The sequence below is a fragment of the Onychostruthus taczanowskii genome, unplaced genomic scaffold, assembly GCF_017590055.1.
Source record: "Onychostruthus taczanowskii isolate IOZ18803 unplaced genomic scaffold, ASM1759005v1 scaffold49, whole genome shotgun sequence".
NCBI lineage: Eukaryota > Metazoa > Chordata > Aves > Passeriformes > Passeridae > Onychostruthus > Onychostruthus taczanowskii.
The window spans coordinates 26,503-40,672 of NW_024502458.1; the positions used below are offsets into that span (position 1 = coordinate 26,503).

At 38.9% G+C, this 14,170-nt stretch overlaps 1 protein-coding gene across 1 annotated transcript in view; it reads left to right on the top strand.

Moving 5' to 3' along the window:
* Positions 1-1,279: 1,279 nt before the first annotated feature.
* Positions 1,280-14,170, top strand: part of LOC121341487 (mucin-5AC-like) — a 41,296-nt gene continuing 28,405 nt past the window's right edge. Inside the window, exons 1-3 of the mRNA XM_041415012.1 lie at positions 1,280-1,376; positions 12,890-12,955; positions 13,353-13,614. Of these exons, the coding sequence (XP_041270946.1) occupies positions 1,280-1,376; positions 12,890-12,955; positions 13,353-13,614 (425 nt within the window). The remainder of the gene's footprint in view (positions 1,377-12,889; positions 12,956-13,352; positions 13,615-14,170) is intronic.

Here is a 14,170-nt window from a genome sequence, read left to right on the forward strand (position 1 = left end):
GAAATGAAAATATTTGTATCCTCCTTTTTCCATTATGTTAGAAATTTCAAGCACTTCTATATGCAATGCAGTTTAATAAGCTACCTTGATATTACTCATTATTTAGATGCTCAAAAGAATAGAGTTAAGAGGTTTAAATACTTATTTCAGCTACAATAAACTGACTGCCTGAGATCCATTAGCATTCTGCTTTGACTGGCCCCTAAGCACCATATGCAGAATAGCAATTAATTTAAACCAAGTGTGAGTTGTTTTGTATGTTCTTTCTGTTTGTAAAAAACAAAACTTAAAATTGCAACTCACCTCAGCAGTAAAATAGTAACAACAATCAGTACAGATGTTTTGCTCTGGAAACCTCTTGTTGCAACTAAAATTAGTCAAGCAGTGCACTCAAAGAAACACCAAGATTCTTACTTTAAATTGTGTCTTGTCCATGTTTAAACACAGACACAGGCAGAAATAACCAGATTTTTTTACTGAGTACTTTAAATGAGTTGTACATGGTTTGAAAATCAGTTCAACTGCTTTATTTACCCCAGCAGTGGCAAGGCAGCATTCTGCTGTCCTGTAATTCTTGCTTGGTCTTAAAATAAAGGGTGATGCCGTGATCTGTGGAAAGCAGAAGCTTGCTTACCCCTGTTCCTGCTCTGCTCTCTCATTCTGTTTGCTGGCTGCAGAGCACCCTCAGAGAGCAGGCGCTGTTCTCAGCCCAGGGCTCTCCTCCCAGCGTCCGGCAGTCACCAGTGTCTGACAGATAAAATGAGAAACGGAGAGCACTTTAACACTCACAGCCACAAGGGTCACAGTCCGTCTCCTTCATGGAAGTGGCAGCTCTTGTGATTCATGTACATGGCAATGCCGAGGGATTTGGAAAATCCTACTTTTAGGAAGCATTTTAGGGAAGACGACCATATGTAAGGAAAGGAATTAAACTAGAACACTGATTCCCTGTTCCTGAGCAGGCAGAAGCACATTTAGCAATCTCATGGTGGCTTTTAACCACTAAAGAGGATCTCTGAAATTTAAATAGGAATGAGTTAGGAAAACAAAGATGGAAACAGAATTGGTAAAGGCTGGTACTGCAGCATTTAGTTGTGATACAAGATGAGTACTTGTATGAAGACCTAGAAGCTCCCTCCAAGAATTTTCAAGCCACAAATATGTCATCTATAAAACATACCATTTTAATGTACCCAAGAATTTGGAGGAATAATAAATCATAAAGCACTTTTACCACTTTTTTTTCCCCCAAAACTGTAGAAAAATAATTAAATTCACAATGGATAATCTTGCACAAAAAGGTGATGAAATTTTGGAGCCAGGACATCCACTGACAGGGACAGACAGAATGATAAGCTTGGCTCCTCAGACAGAAGGTCAGCTGGACCTCTAAACTCAGTTTGCAGATGAGAGTTAAACTTAGAGCCTGAACCTGCAATCTTCAGACTGAATTAAAAGTCACCTGCCAATATGGGCACATCGTAGTCTGTCAAGCTTTGAGGATATGTGCAGCGCTGATGAGTGTGCTGAAATCTGAACAGTTTTACAAAGAACATGTGCAGAAGTGACTCATTAAGTGTCACTGAGAAAGCATCACAAGGAAAAGTACACCAAAATGTGTTCAACAGCAGATTCTGAAACAGGCAAAGAAATAAAAACACAAACTCAAGATTGGTTTGGGAAACTAAAAAGTCATTAAAATGAGGGGGTATATATATGCAATTACTGGGACAGAAGAAATAATTATGCCAAGCTTGTGGAGAAGAAAAACAAAACAAAAAAATGAACTGTATTGAAGTCTCCCATCAAGGATCCAAAAGGTCAGATTTGGTTCATGTATGTTATTAGTATACAACAGAATAAGCATTTTATGAAATAATAAAAAAAAATCTTTATTTCCTTATGAAATAAAGAAAAGGCAAGGCAAACCCACAATAGTGCCAAACAGATAACAAAATGCCAAACAGATAAGAAGGTATTGGTGGTGATATTAGTTCAGAAAGGTGAACTCAGCACTATGCACAAGAGGAAAACAAAGCTGAAATCCTGCCAGATGAACAAAATGAGAGCTATGAACATCATCCTAACGCTGTGACAACCAAACAAATACTGAAGGTGAAAAACCCAGCAGCTTTCACGCAATGGATATACATGATATACAATGGAAAAGTTATGCTTTCAGCTGAATTAAGTGCCCTGTTGTGCTGGCTTGTATGCCACGTGCCAGGAGACTCCTCAGCACAGGTTTCCCACAGGGCCACAGCTTTTTCTAGACATCCACCTGCCCTGGTGTGGGGTCCTCCATGGGCTGCAGGTGGATCTCTGCTCCTCCATGGACCTCCGTGGGCTACAGGGGCACACTCTGGGCTGCACCATGGCCTGCAGGGGAATCTCTGCTCCAGCACCTGGAGAACTTTCTGCCCCTCCTTCTGCACTGCCCTTGGTGCCTGCAGAGCTGTTTCACATATTCTCACTCCTCTGGCTGCAATGCTTCTGTGGAGTAATTTATTTCCACTTCCTAAATACATTGTCCTAGAGTCATTTCCAGCATCACTGAAGAGCTCAGCTTTGGCCAGCAGTGCTAGCTGGAGCTGGCTGGCGTTGACTCTACAGAATGTGGGGGAATCAACCCTATAGTCCCCCTGCTATGAAAACCTTGCCACACCAAACCAATACAACAGTGAATTTAAGGACATTCAACACGGTAAAAGTGATTAATCACATCTCTGGGCAGAGAATGCATCAAAAATAGCTCTGAGGAGAAGGACTTGGGGTGTTGGCAGATGAGAAGCTTGACGTTCCAGATGTCAAACCAATGGCATCCTAGGCTGGATCAAAAGCAGTGTGGCCAGCAGCTTGATGGAGGGGATTCATCTGGAGCACTGCATCCAGCTCTGGAGCATAAGAACATGGACCTGTTGGATTGAGTCAAAAGAAGAGCTACAAAGATGATCAGGGAGCTGGAGCACCTCTCCTGTCAGGAAAGACTGAGAGGGTTTTTCAGCCTGAAAAAGAGAAGGTTCTGGAGAGGCCTTAGAGAAGCCTTTCAGTCCCTAAAAAGGGCCTACAAGAAAGCTGGAGAGGCACTTGTACTAGGGCAGAAAGAGACAGGACAACAGGGAATGGCTTCAAACTGAAAGAGGGCAGGTTTAGATTAGATATTGGGAAGAAATTCTTTACCATGAGGGTGGTGAAACACTGGGACTGGTTGCTGAGAGAATCTGTGGATGTGCCATCCCTGTAAGTGTTCAGGCCAGGTTGGATGGGGCTTTGGGCACATGGCCTAGTGGAAGGTGTTCCACAGCAGGGGGTTGGAACTAGACAAGCTTTAATATAACCACACACACTTAAGAGGTCACTCTGTAATTAAGGTACATGGGCTAATACTGCTGAAAAATGAGGCAAGTTACTTAATTATTTCTAACCTTCACTGCTCTTAGCTCTCACCCTTTTTTTGCCCACTTAGACAATCTAATCTCCTTAGAAAGTTTTCTTCCACTTTCCACAGTACCTTGCATAACCAGTTCTAAAATTAGTGTAACAAAGTAAAAAGTGATAGCAGTATATAATACAGAGCTCATCTGCCATGCACTGCAAGAGTTTAACTCTCTCTCCACATGATTTTCAGCCTTGTTTTCTCTGGAGACACCTCTATGATGTGGGCCACGTTTTACTAAAAAAAACTAGGCTGTATAATTTATTCTAAGAACCAGGAAAAGGAGCCCATGGCCAGAGAGCATCCAGCATTTTCTTCCACAGTGGCAGTGCACATATTTATTGTGGGGAAGTTAACAGAGCGTTGAAAGAAAGGGTGGAGAGTGAATCCCTTGGAAGGGCTGGAAAGTAAAACCCTGGGGAGTAACCTGTAGACTGATGGAAGGAAAGAATGACTGAGGCTATCAGACAGGTGAGAAAACTTCAGCAGGACAAGCTGAGGACAGCAACTAGACCTCTACAGAGCTTGGGGAAAGGGTGTGCCGGATCCTCTGCTTAAGTTAATACCAACTTCGTTGACGCTGATTGCAGGCTGTCATTATCTTACGTTACTTTCCACTCCACAATGGGCTCTTCTCTGACCAATCCAATTCTTTCATTTTGCCAGTTGACATGGCAAGCAATGGCTTCACAGATCTGAGGCACAATGCCTGGGCACAAACCCAAGCCATGCACAAAACCCGAGTCCCAGCTGCCTCTGGTTTATCACACTTGTGAGGAGGTACAAGTTCTTATCTGTACAGGAGCTGTAATTTGAACACAAAAGGCTTGATTTTTGTTTAAATGATTTGGGTTTTTACTAAGAGCCTTAATACTACCACTACCTAAATTCTGAATGCTTACCTTTGCCACCCTCATGTTACATGATCTACTTTCAGGTTGTAATTATGGTATTTATAGTATATATGATATTGAAATTTTATCTGGCATTTACAATTTTAGATTAAACCAGTATAGTCAATGCCACAAGTTTTGCCCCTACTTCTGTGCAAGAAAGCAAGAAAAAAAGGTAAAATTGGAGATATATCCATCCTCAGAATTATTTGATTGATTGTTACAAGAGGTACTTTTAGTGATCAATCCATTGGTACAGATTTTTGAAACAAGACCAAAATGAGAGAAGAATATTTGTCAGCCATATCCTTGGCTGTTGCAGTCAACTTCCAATGACTTCCAATAATTTTCCGATAACTGGTGTCTGTCATCTTTACAGATCTATCCTGAATTAATTGCCATGGAATTAATACAGAGATGTCAAGACAAACTTCTGGTTTTTACACATGTTAAAACTGAGAAAAACAGACCAAAAATGCACTAAATAAATAAATAATGCCTTTGACATTTCCCTGAAAATTTCCTCTTGGCAATGAAAGTGCTTTGTTTTAGTGCCAGCCAGTACCAAAAACTGTGGTCCCTTGGCATATTCCTGATACAAGTTAACAGTAAAAACAGCTGCTAAGTGTCTGTTATTAAAGCACTTCAAAACTTGCTTCTGGAGTTTCTTTCCCCCATACAACTGTAGGTGAGAGCTTGTTCCTATGTAAACTCTTTTTACTCTGTTATCTGGGAAACTGAGAAGTCCTTGACAACTGTTTTTTAATCTGTGTGAACCACTTGAAGCAATTCTTGTGACCAATGAACATGTTTGCTTAAATCCTTGTAATTTTTGTGATACTTTCGTCTACAGATGTGATTCCCCTAGCAACCATTAAAAAACAAAAAAACTGTACAGCTTTCAAAATTTCATACGCCACCTAACAGAGTGACCTGAATTTGGGTTGGACTCAAGGATGTTGAAGGTCTCTTCCAACCTAGTCACTATGTGAATTCTGTGAATTTCTTCTGCACCTGTTAATGTTATTAACAATTTCATCCACTCCTTGGGGTGGAGAGGGAGGAACAGAGAGGCTGTAAGGTTGAATAAGCTGAATACTGGAACATGTCTGACCATCCCTAGAGATCAAAAATCTCAGACTCAGACTGAGCAGTAGCAATCAAAGCAATTCCAGAATACAGATAGGTTTGAGCAAAATTCCTGGAGAATATCTTTTGAAGAACACCTTTGAGAACAACTGGGACAGCCTTCTGAACAACCACTGCGCACTGCTAAATGCTTAGTGGAATAACATATTGAAGGCTGACGCATTGCTTTGGTCACAAAGAGTTATTAGAGTGAAAATTAAAAACTGTCTTAGAAAAAGAGAGGAAGTGCTTGATAGTAGCACTCTGCCCAGCAACAGTCCCCATAAAAGAGACAGGGCAAAAGAGAAAGCAGCCATGACCCCAGTGACACTCCTAATCATCCTAGGCATGGACATCTTCATCACCTTTACCAGATGAGTATGAAAAGCATTGATTGCCCCTCAGAAAGCTCATCCCTTTATCATATTCCCTTGCTCTTATACAGCCAGTGGAAAACAAGGAACTCTCTCTGCATGTTTGAAAGCAGCACAAGAAGATCCTGACTTTCTGTTATGCCCCTCGTGCAGAGATGGGTGTAACTGAGAAGGGAGGCAAGCTCTGCTCCTCCTAACCATCACAAACAGCCTACTGCTAAAGGCATATGCACCTTGGTTGCTGAAAGCCAAGTTTGTTGGGTGGCTTGTCTAATTGTGTAAGTGAGACTAGAGTATATTTGTTTAATACAGCTAGCTGGTCACGTAAACAAGAAACCATTTGCTTTCTCTATGTACAGATGAATTTATATTCATTATGAGTACTGGCACAGAATAAAACAATGTTCAATGGGCAGGAAATGCAGTATTTTCTTTTCTCCTGGTTTGCTGAAGCATAAAGATACAGATTTAGAGTGTGTAAACAGCTTACTACTGATTAGGAAGATGTAACTTTATTAAACATCCTGGACATTTTGACAGAGAACATGTTTTATACTATAGCAGGCCAAAATGTTGACTTAAGTACCCCAACATTGCCATAGCAAGTTTCCACTGACTTCAATCCAGAAATCAAATCCAGACAGCACTCCATAAAAAAGCTATTTTTAATTCATTTTGTAGCACTAAATATGTGAGGCTCTGATCTCTTTAGAGCTAAACAGAAGTGGAAATAGGGGTTCAACTGGAAGAAATGGAAAGATAATTACATCATTCAATTCAGTAACTCCTGAATGGAATATTGTATTATACACCCTATTCTTTTACGGAAATATTTTTAAATGTATAATTGCAGGGTAGGATTTTGGTAAGAGCCCAAGAGACTTAGGTTATGGCTGTGATCCCATTTTACAATTAGAACACCTTCCTGAAGTTGTGTTCTTCCCCTCCTTCAGAAGAAATGATAAACACAAGCAGACATCGTTGAACTGAATCTTACAGACATTGTAGAAGGTAAAACTGTCCCATTTTACCCAAAGAAATTCCTTTCTGCCTCTCCACACATTCTAGTTTTGGTGGTTTTTTTCCTCCTTACTCCTGAGGCTCCCCCACCCCAAATTATATTTCCCAGATCCCTCTGGCTAAATTCCCCACTGAGCAGCAGCCTTCATTCCATTCTTTATAATGGAGGTTTTTTAAATCCATCAGCTACCTGCACTCTGGAAAACTGTGAGGAGGCTAAAGCTGAGGGTGAATTGAGGAAAAATGATGTATATACCAAGTGCTGGACTGGAAATTGTTTTTGCCAAACCTAGCAGTTTAAAAGAATTGTTTCAGTAACTTTGAGTAGTTTTGTCCATCTTTTACTATTAAAGTAAGATCCATTGACCTAGGAAATAGACAGAAATCTGCTTGGAGCAACTCATCCTACCTCCAATGTCAAGCTAAAAAAGATAAAGTGACAAGAAGTAGAAATACTGTCTGCACTTATTGTAGTATGCATTTGTTTCTGCTTTTGAAATGATTGCCCGGTAAAACTGCAAAAAGGCAATGCTCAGAGAAAAGAAGTGTGTTAAGCCGTTACTGGCAAACCTTATACCCTTGATTCATTGCCTGTTTAACTAATTTGTAGTTCTCATAGCTCTGTGGATGTGAATGGAATTAAACAAGAATGATTCTGAAACAATGTAATCATGATCACAGACGATAATCAATTTTTTAGTCCTAGAAAGCTGCCACGAGACTGGCTGGCTGGCTCCTGATGTTTTCTATGAGAAGACAAAACCAGAGAACTGAAAAATAGATTTTAAAGTTTAAGGCCACCTCTAACAAATGCAGGACAGGTGTGAGTGAATCTTTCTCATCTGGGTGCCTGATGCCTGTCAGTGCCTCACACAAGGGTTTCCATGGCACATACTGAGTGGCCACATGAGACTGCAGCAGCCTTCAAGGTTATTCTGTTCTTTTTACAATATTAGCTGCCCTGATAAGCATGGAGGGACTTCTCGCTGCTGGGTCCCCACATATTAAATATTCCACAAATTTCAGAAATCAGTGGGTTTGGGTTTTTTTTTTTTTTTTTTTGTTTTTTTGTGCCAAGGAGTTGCCTGGCATCAATTGTAGTACTGAAAAACTTGGAACACTTACTTGCCATCCATCTGCATAACTGTAAAGCAATACCAAATTAAATTTGTTCCAGGACCTGTTATTTGTGGAGGAGGAGTTGTATTTTATTTGCAATCATTTCTTTACTAGATATAATCTTAAAATGTACATACGTAAATGTATTTACTCCTCCCAAAATGCAAATAGTGGCCAGTTCTGAGGAAGGAAGAGCATCCTCTGTTTACCTGTTCAATAGCTAAAATCCCCCAAACCTCACCTTTCTACACTCTCTGAATCAATCTGGGACTGAAGCCAAAGTCACCTACTATATAAGAGCTACAAAGCACAGGTGAACTGCAGTCCTGATCAAGTTTAGACCCAACATCCTTGTGCCAAACTCCACTCAAGATGGGGTTTGGCAGGGGGATATTGCTACCAGAATGGGCTTTCCTCTTAGCAGTTTGCTGTATCCATCAAATAGGTAAGAAATTTTCTTTTTTATTGGGAAAAGAAAAAATACTCCGTTTAGACCTAGTAATATATTTTAAACATCCGTACTAATTGATTCATATAAGAGGTGGCTGACAAAATTTCTTTATATATTTTCATTTTAAATGTCTATCTATTAACTGGACCAATTTAATATTGCCTCAAACTTCTGTATATAACTACATATGGAAAGTAGCCTTGAAGATCAAATCCAAAAAAACCTCTAATTCGTGTCTTAAAATGTCAGATTTTCAGTGTCCCATATGCCTTTAAAAAGCATTTTATTCCTGTTGCATTTTGTATTAGAATTCATTATGAATGTTATGGTTCTTATGAAATCTAAACCACTGTATTTTCCAGTAGCTAGATCAGACCACTGGTCAATCTTTTTCAATATTTTGTCACCTACCAGGGGCTAACACCAGACTTTTGAACATTTCTTGCAACTTCTTTTACAAAAGAAACCAGGAGGGAATATTCATATGGCAGGGATTTTCAGTAACTAATTTATAATACCGTATGCAAAATATTTATATAAATTACAGATATTGAGTATGAGCAGGACAGGGACACCACAATCTATTTTTTTAGATGGGTTTTTTTCACCTGTCAATATTATAGTGATCAGGGCTGGTCTTGGCAGTTTTTATTATTATAAGTAACCCTGTTAAGATGATGGGACCAATCAAATTTGGGCTACTTGCAGGAGTACAAGCTTGATAAGTCAGTCCTGTTCATGTACAGTAATTTCTGGCCTGTCAGCTGACATCTTAAGATCTGCAGATTGCCTAGGTAAATTTATCTTGCATATCATTTTCAAAATATTGAGAAATGCAAATATAATTTAAGACTGCTTTATAGTTTGTGAAATAAACACTAAATCACTGTCCAGTTGATCTATATTGTGCTTGAAAACACAACTGTCTCGTAGAGTATAAACTTCTGTTTAGAGTTACACAGTGTCGGTCAGAAGTGTTTTCAGCCATTCATGGAACAAGAAAGTTATTTCTCCTGTGCAGTGCTAATCTGATCAACCGCTTTGACAAATGAGTGGTGATTAGACAGTGCCCAGCAAATACCTCTTTATTTGAAACACACCCTGTGGGAAATATTTTCCGATATCCGGACTAAAGAATAATGGTCCCATCCCATGCCATCTCCGCAAACACTGTGTGACTTCCTTTATATTTTGTGTCAAATATTAACTTTTATAAACTGGTGACAACAATAAATACCAGCAGGATAGAGACTTTGCAGGATGCAACCAAAAATTCTTAATCATTAGGTTGGTTTCCAAATTATCAAATAGTAAATTTCTTACAACCGAGAGACATTTATTTTTATAACAGTAAACAACGTGGCATTGTGTAATTGCTAAACAAACAACTGCAGGTAGAATTTCCTTGGGAATGATGTATTTGCTAAGTAAACAAAGGCTCCTGCTGTTTCCTTGAGAAAAATTAACAGAACAAAATACATATATAGATCTATTTTGCTCTGTTACAAAGGCTTCTGCACTAGAATAAACAAACCTTCTGTGATTCTATGCCTGCCGAGATTCCTATGGATGTGTAATGTGAAAGCAAACTTCAGCCTATTATATAGAGTTAAAGAGGTATTTCTCTTACCTGATCTGTATCAATTTTTTCACCAATTATATTTTTATCAATTATAATCAGTATAAATTAAAATGATGTGAAGACATTTACTTAATGTTATTATCTATGATACTCAAAGATGAGCAGGAAATGGAAAATGGTTAAGCTCTGTCCCACGTTACTTCTTCATCAATTATAATCAGTATAAATTATAATGATGTGAAAACATTACTTAATGTTATTATCTATAATACTTAAAGATGAGCAGGAAATGGAAAATGGTTAAGCTCTGTCCCACGTTACTTCTTTGCACATCACTAGCAGTCAAGCACAAAGTAAAATGAGAAAAGAATTAAAAGTTTCGAGCTGAAAGAGACTGCATACACTGCAGCAACTTCTAGCTACGGTGGGATTGCCCAGAACCCTCTGCTCCAAAGCCAGTAATCTCTTGGGGCTCTCTCTGTGGACTCTTCTCACCTATTGTGTGAGGAAAAGGGGGCCCTAACTTAGGGGAAACTCCATAGGCAGTTCTGCTTTGACTGAGAAATTCTCTAGACACCTACAGTGCTCATTCACATAATCCAGGTAAGGATTCAGATATTAGTCATTTCATCACTTTAATCCTGTGAGGATTTAGACTTGGCAGTTAAAGGTACCTATTAGTCAATCTGTTACAAGCACACTTATCACATCCTGAGTGCATTCGGTCCTTCACAAAATAAAGTTGCAACCCTTCAACTTTTACAGGAAATGCCTGGTATATTTACTTATAAAATCCAAGATCTTAGAATGTCAACCCAGGAGGTCAGGGTCAGTCTTTTTCTAGGAACCAAAGCATTCCAGAGAATATTTGTCAACTCTCAAAGTCTTTGCTTCAGGTGTTGTAGCAAGAACCCTTGGTCAAATAGCTTTACAGCATGATGCTTAGTTTTCTGCAGAGGTGAGTTTGAACAATCTTTGAGTGAGTAGGTGGGTAGAACAGGAAACCTTCAAAGCATTCCAGAGAATATCTGTCAACCCTCAAAGGTCTTTGCTTCAGGTGTTGTAGCAAGAACCCTTGGTCAAATAGCTTTACAGCATGATGCTTAGTTTTCTGCAGAGGTGAGTTTGAACAATCTTTGAGTGAGTAGGTGGGTAGAACAGGAAACCTGGTTCATCAGGTTACTTCTAGGTTACTGCTCAGGCTATGGCCCATGTACTGTCCCTCAGAGGCTCCTGCTTGTACCCAGCTGTAGAGCAAATCCAGATCCATGATGGAGGCTTCCCGTCTGCCCCCTGAGAAAAAGCCCTATGCTTAGGCACTAAAGAAGCTCATCAATATCTGCAACCATTATTGGATGAAGCTTGAAGCCCCTTGATTCTTTCAACCACTTCCATGCCTTTTCTTGTAACCTAGCTTCTACACAACAATTTTAATAAATGAACTCACCTGCATTTTGTTAATTCCTCCTGTATTGTTTCACATTGTTTATTACTGAGATCTAGTGCAGCAGTGACATAAGGGGTGTGAATTCCTCCTGTATTGTTTCACATATTACTGAGATCTAGTGCAGCAGTGACATAAGGGGTGTTATCCCATTATTAGAACTCTTGCAGTGAGTTTTGAGAGAAACAAAGAAAGCAGATATATGTTATTTGGATTACAATATGTTGTAAAGCATGTTACAAAATACATATGTTATTTGGATTAGAAATTTTGAGAATTTGTAATAGAACGTCTCTTTCTATAATAACATTGTAGCTTTCTTGAGGAGCCTGTTTCGTTTTTTCTGATGTGATAAAGGAGACTCTCCCCTGTGTTTTACAGAGTTGTATCTGGGTCCTTTGATCCTAGCTAAATGCTTTGCTTTAAAAGTTCAGGTACAGGATATTACTCTTAATATGCTTTTCACAATTTTTTCACAGGAGGTCATATTGGAATCCAAATAGGAAGTCAGTTCTCTGGGGGTCTTCTACAGAAAAAGAATGGTACATTTATTTATACTGCATATTTGTATTTATTTGCTACATCCATACTGAATAATAAAAATGCCTTTTAAAAAAACCCTCCTTAGCGTATTGCCAGTGGTGCCAGATGAAAAGAAATGTTTATTAACATCTCTCTAAGAAGAGCAATATATTTACTAGACACCAGTTACTAAGTTCACACACACATATTACACAGTATGGCTAAATTTGTATGATCATAGTTAACTAAGCAAACAGATGTGTTTGTAGAGGCTGAATCCATATCTGCATGAACATGTACATATAAAACCAAAGTGATGCTTGGTTCCTTTTAAAAAAAGGAAGTGAGACCACTTTGGCCTGCTGTGAAATCAGTGGCTGATGTTGGGAAACCAAGAAGCCAACCCATCCTCCCTGACTTTTGCCATGTAATGATTTGTGTCTGTCCTATAAAACCAATGTGTGGCCATTTGAAGAGTTTTCAGCCCCTTAATAGAAAAATATAAAACAGAGAAAAGTTGATAATTAAGGTTTTTATTCTCTCCTTAGAAAGAGGAGGTGTAATGAGAAGGCAAATTTGCTTTTGTAGCAGTGAGAGGCTAATTTAATACAGCTTAGCCCTTTGTATTGTTCTATGTCTCTGAAGAATTCCAATATTCTAATGAAGCACAGTTTCATAAAAAGGTCAAAATTAACATGTAAAAAATGCAGAACATCACAGCTGAAAGCAATTTTCTTATGACTTAAGTATACTGAGTTCAAATTTTATTATCTGCTTTTAACCTGTGTAAAATAAAACAGGCTTAACATTGTTTCCTTGGGTCTGGCATATTAACTCCCTAGTCCTTCCTGGGTGTATTCTACATGCAAATGTAGGTATTGTTATGCTAGTTTTTGATTTCTTTCTTATTTCTTTTCTAGCTTCTTTCAAAATTTCAGCTAACTTGAACATCTTTCCACCACTGCTAACAAATCTAGCAATAACATGTAAGTAAAGGAAACTAAGTGTATTCAGTAAGTGTTCAGTTTTAAGGGGTACAGACAGAAGACTTTAATATAAATGGGGAAAGGTACCAATAAAGGAAGCCATGGATAATTCAGAAGAGACACATGGTGATTAGAAATAAACTGTTGTCTTAGCTGAAGTGAAGGTGACTAATTAAGCTCCAGCTGAACATAACTGTAACCATTTGTAGGGTATATGAGTAAGAGATATGAGTGATGAATGCATACTCAGCTGTATAGTGATTAGATAGAAAACAGCAAATGGAGCTAGGAAGGCAAAAGACATTTAGTGAGAAAACGAGGCTTTGGACAAGCTGATTTTCCCCATGGGGAGGCTGGGGATTTTAAGTAATTTTTAACAGCCAGTCTTAATTCACAGCTGCTAATCCTGCTCACAATGGCCGTGTGTGCAGCACATGGGGCAACTTCCACTTCAAGACCTTCGATGGGGACATATTCACCTTCCCTGGGCTCTGTAATTACGTTTTTGCCTCCCACTGCAACGCTCCCTATGAGGATTTCAACATCCAGATTAGGCGTGAAGTGGTGGCAAACACTCCAACCATCAACCGCATCACCATGAAACTCGAAGGTGTTGTTGCTGAACTAACAAAAGATGCTGTCATGGTCGATGGCAACAGGTAAGTTCACTCATAACACTTCTTAGGTACCCACAGGCTTTTTTTTTCTCCAATCATTGCCAAGTACTTTGGTGTGTTTGGGGGGCGGGGGGGAAACAATTATGTATTCTTTAATAGATCTGACAATTTTACCAACATAATCCACAGGCTTTTTTTTTCCCAATTATTGCCAAGTACTTTGGTGTGTTTAGGGGGAAACAATTATGTATTCTTTAATAGATCTGACAATTTTACCAACATAAATAATGAATAAAATGCTATTAATTCATGCCATACAAAATAAATCCTTCTCTTAAGGATTGCCTCAAAAATAAAATTTGGATGAAATGTTCTGAGAAGCTGGATCCAAATTTGCATCCATATTTGATAATGCTGGACCATCTTATTTCATAATTGCTTTTCTTTCCCAAAAATACACTATTTTTGAATTCCTGCAGATGGTGGACACCACAAGACTTTCTCTTCTTCTTATCAAACATTTGGATCAGAAGCTAACTAGCATTCTTTCTGACCTACAGATGGTGGACACCACAAGACTTTCCCTTCTTATCAAACA